Here is a 6,282-nt window from a genome sequence, read left to right as displayed (position 1 = left end):
TGGATGGTCAGTTTGCTCAAGGCCAAGCTTGGTTTTGTCCCCAAAGCTGGGATGAGGAAACAACGGACAAACGAGCAGGGTCCCTCTGCTAGAAGCTGGTTTTGACCTGATAGAGACACGACACGCACCAAAGAGCATGAAAGCATTTTGTCTGGTAAAACAACAGACCTAATACTCAGGGCATCATACAGGGATGCACACAATCTGTGTCTCACCCTGGTGCAGAGCAGTGAGGGGGCAAGGAACAGCTTCTGCCTTTCCACAGCAGGAATTCTCAGTTATTATTTATGCCATCTGGGTCACTCCTGTTCAAATGATCTGCATTTCTTCTACATTCCAAGCCCCAGTGTTGGAGGTCTGGGTACCTCTCACTAACAAGAAGCCCACTCAAGGCTGTGTAATCGAGTTTGCTGTTGTGTTTTGGTGGCTTCTTTACCCGGTGCTCCTTTTGGAAGACACCAGAGGCAGTCCAAGGATTTGAAAGACAGGGAGAGATGGCAGTGTCTGCTCATGGTTGAGTAAGCAGGTGAACACTTGCTTTTCTTATATAAACACTATTTACTTCTTGGTGATGCAAGATTGGGTAAGAAATTAAAACAGATGGATTTACAAACTACCTCAATAATACAGAGATGTGATTAAGAATAAGACATGGCCTGATCTGTGGGTTTGGTTTGTAATTGGAGTAATACAGTTGTCCAGCTGTGTTTGGACAGCAGTGCAATACTGTGTCACGTTTCTACCTCCCTGCCATGCTGCCGACTTAGGAGGGCTTGAACCTGAGGCTTGAGCAGTGGGAATGCTGTTGCTTGTGCAAGGCTGGGTCTATATTTTTGCCCTTGTCCTGGAGTTGGGCATCAAATCTCAAGAGGTTCCCTTGCGTGGCTCACCAGTGGGTTTCAAATGCCACATCCTCCTTGCACCCAAGAAACAACACAGAGCAGCTTCTGGAATCAACTCTTCTCATTGCAGTTAGTTCTGGGGGGTTTCCTTAAACTAGAGACTAGATGGAAAATTATTTCCAGGGTATTTGTTCTCTTGACAAGGCATGGAATAAACTTAAACAGGGGAGATTCAAGGTAAATCTAAGGCAGCAGTTGTTCCCTGCGGGGGTGCTGAGGCGCTGGCACAGGGTGCCCAGAGAAGCTGTGGCTGCCCCATCCCTGGCAGTGTTCAAGGCCAGGTTGGACACAGGGGCTTGGAGCAACCTGCTCTAGTGGAAGGTGTCCCTGCCCGTGGCCGGGGGTTGGGACTGGAGGAGCTTTCAGGTCCCTTCAACACAAACCATTCTATGATTCTATGGCTCCTCTCTTCTTGAGTCTTCAGTTTTTCTTTGCTCTTTCTCCCTTGCAGTTCAGCAGTGGAATCTGCAATGCTCATGCAAGGTATGTGCAAGGAGCTTAGTGTTTTGGCTCCTGGGTAGAGCAGGGTGGTGACATACACTGCTCCCATGTGGAACTGGGGCTTGATTAACACTGTGCTGATGATGCTAGGACAACTTGCGTAAATCAGGGCTGCATTCAGCACCAAAACTCACCCAGCACTGCCTCAACACACAGCAAGAGAGAGAGAAGCATCTTCTAGGTGGGTTTGGAAGCCTTTTTAGCTGAAGACACTGGGTAGATTTCCATGTCCAAGTTAGTGCTGTTACAGCTGCTTCTGCTTGCCCAGTTTTCAGTGCTGCTTTGCCCCATAGCAGTTTCCCAATGTCTCACCTAGCTGCAAGCCTAAGAAGGCTTTGCATTTCTGCTTGGATAATCAATAGATCACTGTTTATCAGACTTCTTTTCTCCCCGCTTTACTTCTTTATTGGCCTGTTGCTCTACTGCAACCTCAGCCATTCAGGAGGCAGATTAAGCCACATGTTGTTACCTGGACTCTGTATTTTTACCCTCTTGTAAGCAAACTCAAGCCTGAAATTGTGAAACTAGGAGAACATCTTGGCTTGAGATTTCTTTAATAACCCAAACACCTTCTCCACTCCCTGGGACAGGTTTTGGTAACCTGTTCAAAATGGGGAAAGAGAGTTTTGAGCAGCATCATGAAAGACTCTTGTATCCCAGGGAATATTTGCTGATTCCTACCTCCCAAGAGGCTGGAAATTTAGGCTGGGATCCCAGGGTACCACTAGAGCAGCCCATCAGTGTGGAGAAGCAGCTTTTCTCTCTGGAGGACTCACTTCTGAGGCCTTGCTGACCTCCCTTGGGCTGCTTCCCAACACTTTAGTGCAACGTGAAATGTCCACATGGCCTGGAGCTTTTACCCAGGGCACAGCTTACAAACATATTGCAATGGTGTCATTTGATTTTGATGAGTGGCCTTAGGAATTAAGGTATCACGTCATCCCCTTCTGCCCACTGTTTCACTGGACAAGTGGCTTAGAGATCAGAGAGATATAAGACAGCAAGAGTGTGGTCAGAAACAGAAGCAGGGTGGGAAAAGCCACAGCAAAGTATAAAAAAAACCCTCCAGACCTGTTCTGGACAGCAGCTTTCTTGTGGCTTGAGTGTTTGGTGTTAGCCGAGGGGATGAAGAGAAATGAAAATGAGAGCCCTTTCTCTCTACTGTTTCGAGGCTGCAGTACCTTGCTAATATATGAAGCTGGAGTGTTAGCTGCTTTGAAGGAATTGTCACCCAGCATACTGGAATCTGCATCCAAGGTCTATGGGGCTTCTTCAGGGTCGCTTGTAGCTACATTTGGGTTGTGTGGCTGTGATTTAGGTAAGGGCTCTGCACTTTCATTTGTTCTTTTGTGTCTAAAGAGATCAAATGTCTGGAAACTTTGGCATTGCAAAAGATTTGGGTTGGGGTTTTTTTAATTATCCTTTGTCAGTGGTTAATTCCTCAGAATTTTACTTCATTGACTTCTTTAAGAGTGGAAAATGTGGGTAAATTAACCCATGAGAAAATAGACTGGATAGAGATATTAAATAAGACATTGCATCTTATTAATTTGAATTAATGGTAAGCATATTTAATATAAGAAACAGAAGTGCCCTCCCTAATAAGGCATTTGGGATTGCTGGTAGATTCCCAAAACACAGAGGGGAAAGAAAGTACATAAAGGGACATAAATGCAGAGCCAAGAGGAGGAAATATGACTGAGATTCCCATCAAATTTCTCCTAGATTGATAAAAAGCTTTTAATATGTCTTATGAAGGAAAGGGAAAGAAATGGGAAAAGGTAAAATGCTTCTGCTTCTTGCAGTATTGAAGGTCCTTGGAAATCTTGGCCCACTCATGAGAGCTTCAGTCCTAATGGAAATAATGGCTTTTTATGAGCATTTACCAGCATGCAATCATGGAATAGTTTAGGTTGGAAGGGACCTTAAAGCTCATCCAGTTCCAACCCCCTGCCACGGGCAGGGACACCTTCCACTAGAGCAGGTTGCTCCAAGCCCCTGTGTCCAGCGTGGCCTTGAACACTGCCAGGGATGGGGCAGCCACAGCTTCTCTGGGCACCCTGTGCCAGCGCCTCAGCACCCTCACAGAGAGGAACTTCTGCTTTATATCTAACCTGAACTTCCCCTGTTTCAGTTTGAACCCATTAAGTGGTAAAATGCCTCTTGGCCAGGTGGAAGGGCAGCCCAGAAAGTACATGAATAATAACAACATAAGGGATGTGGAATGATTGCTTTGCTTTGCTTTAGATGAGGTGAAGAAGTTCATCTACAGTGCTTTGAAATCCTCTTTCTGGAATCTTTTGTTTGGAGGAAGAATCCTCAAGGTCATCAGGGATGCTTTAAACCGCTACCTGCCCCCGAACGCGCACCAGCTCGTGGCTGGGAAGCTGCACGTCATCATCACCCGCGTGCGCGACTGCAGGAGCGTGACGGTTTCAGAGTTTGCCTCCAGGGAGGATCTCATCCAGGTGAGAGCAGCCACAGCCACCCTGTGAGGGCAGCTGAATCACAGTCACTATAAAAATCAGCCCTTTTGATTCTCTACAGGGCCTGAGTATGCAGAGAGCAACATGAGCCATTCCACAGGTTACCTTCCTACTTCTCCCATCCTGGCTGTGGATATCAGACATGGTCTGGTCCACAATAGTTAGTGGTGCCCAATAACCCAACTGTGGGAATTTGGCATTCGCACATGAGCCACCATTCTCAAAGAAGCCATCCCAAAGGCAACAGGTTTTCATGGTTCTCTGCTCACCTCTGTGCTTTCCATCTCACCCGCAGGCCCTGATTTGCAGCTGCTTCATTCCTCTGTATTTTGGACTTTTACCTCCTATGTACCGTGGGGTGGTGAGTAGCCTTGTGGTTTGGAGACACCATCAGGCCAAGGGCCCATCTGGTCTGTGTCCTTTCTCCAGTGGTGGCATTAAGTACGTTTATAGCTGTGTTTGCCACCAAAGTTGCTTGGTGTTATGTTCACACAGTGTCTGCAGAGGGAAGAAGTGAACTCAGGTGCCCCACAAGGTGCCCCACAATGTGACCTCACTGCAGAACTGACCTGCTCACAGAACTGTCCATCTTTGCCCTGTCCATGGGGACATCTCAGCCCCTTTCTCCAGCATTTTCCCCCAGTTTCATTAAACACTAATTCTATGGCTGGAAAGGAGGAGGTGGTGGTGGGGACCTGGAGCTGATGGGTCAGTGGTCTGGGCTGTTCCCTGGAAGGGGACCTCTGTAGCCCCACTGCTTCAGTCTAGTTTGGGCCTGGGTGGGGAAGAAACCCCAAACGATGCACATGCGGAGGAGGACTTGGGGTGTTGGTTGATGAGAAATCGAATATGACCTGGCTTCATTGTCCGCTTGCAGCCCAGAACCCCCCCGTATGAGGGGCTGCATCCCCGGAGCATGAGCAGCAGGTTGAGGGAAGTGATCCTGCCCCTCTACTGCCCTCTCGTGAGGCCCCACTTGCAGCACTGTGTGCAGTTCTGATGTCCCAAACATAAGAAGGACATGGAGCTGTTGGAGGAAGTCCAGAGGAGGCCACGAGGATGATCAGGGGCTGGAGGAGCTCCCATATGAAGACAGGCTGAGAAAGTTGGGGCTGTTCAGCCTGGAGAAGAGAAGCTGCGTGGAGACCTCAGAGCAGCTTCCAGTGTCTGAAGGGGGCTACAAGGATGCTGGAGAGGGACCTTCATCAGGGACTGTAGTGATAGGACAAGGGATGATGGGTTTAGAGAAGTTCAGGTTGGATATAAGGCAGAAGTTCTTCCCTGTGAGGGTGCTGAGGCGCTGGCACAGGGTGCCCAGAGAAGCTGTGGCTGCCCCATCCCTGGCAGTGTTCAAGGCCAGGTTGGACAGAGCCTTGGGTGACATGGTCTAGTGTGAGGCATCCCTACCCATGGCAGGGGGTTAGAACTGGATGATCTTAAGGTCGTTTCCAACCCAAACCATTCTATGATTCTATGCTATACCACATCACTCTTCTCCCTGGAAGGAGGAAGACTCAGGGTTCCTTGTTTTCTCTCCTAGCGTTACGTAGACGGGGAGATCGGGATGTGGCGTGCCAGCTTCGTGTCCCGGACAACCATCACCGTGTCTGCCTTCGCCGGCGAATATGACATCTGTCCCAAAGACAGCCCCGCTGCCTTCCTCACTTTCCAAATCTCTGATTGCATTTTACAGATCTCAAAAAGAAACTTCTGCCGTTTACTGTATATTTTCCACATTCCTACAAATCAAGTGAGCTGCTTCTACAGGTACCCAGAGCCATAAAACCCCTATAGCTGGCCCATCTGCCCTGACTACCACCTCACCTCTGCAGGTTCTGGAGCAGTATTTTGCCTGTGGCTACCAGGACACGGTCTCCTTCCTAAAAAGACTGAGTAAGTGATTGGGAGTGAGGAGCAGGTAGGTTGGGTGCTTCTCAGTGTTGGTTTGCTGACAGAAGGTAAGAGATGCTGCCAGTGCACCTAGAGTGACCAGGGCAGAGAGATCCCAGCACCCCTGACATTGCCAGGGTACCCTTGAGTCCCATCCTTTATGATGCCTCTCCTGTAGCTCCCTGTTCATCTCTTCCCCTCTGATGGTGTTAGGTCCCCTCTTCTCTTCCACACTGGGCTTGATAGAGCTTTGCATGGAATGCAGGTCCCCAGAACCTAGACAGAAGTGTAGGCTCAGGAGCCCTATGTGGTGTTAGACTGATAACCCACTGATGCACAAAGCAGCAATGTTTGGTGACTCCTGACCCAGAAACCCAACTCAGATTAGCCATGCACTGTGGGCATCAGTCCCCCTGTTTTCCAGTAAATCCTGGTCAAACTAGTCAATCCTTTCCATTGCTGGAGACCTGATAGTTGAGCAACAAGCAGTGAGAGCTGGATTC

At 48.7% G+C, this 6,282-nt stretch overlaps 1 protein-coding gene across 1 annotated transcript; it reads left to right on the top strand.

Moving 5' to 3' along the window:
- Positions 1-1,372: 1,372 nt before the first annotated feature.
- Positions 1,373-5,790, top strand: LOC115602466 (patatin-like phospholipase domain-containing protein 1). The gene is made up of 5 exons (XM_030473640.1): positions 1,373-1,385; positions 3,651-3,871; positions 4,185-4,250; positions 5,430-5,639; positions 5,722-5,790. Exons 1-5 carry the CDS (start codon positions 1,373-1,375, stop codon positions 5,788-5,790), a joined length of 579 nt encoding a protein of 192 aa, XP_030329500.1.
- The last annotated feature ends 492 nt before the right edge of the window (positions 5,791-6,282 follow it).

Source organism: Strigops habroptila, chromosome 18 (genome assembly GCF_004027225.2).
Source record: "Strigops habroptila isolate Jane chromosome 18, bStrHab1.2.pri, whole genome shotgun sequence".
NCBI classification, from domain to species: domain Eukaryota; kingdom Metazoa; phylum Chordata; class Aves; order Psittaciformes; family Psittacidae; genus Strigops; species Strigops habroptila.
Note: the sequence above shows the minus strand (reverse complement) of the source record. Positions and strands in the feature narration are given on the sequence as shown.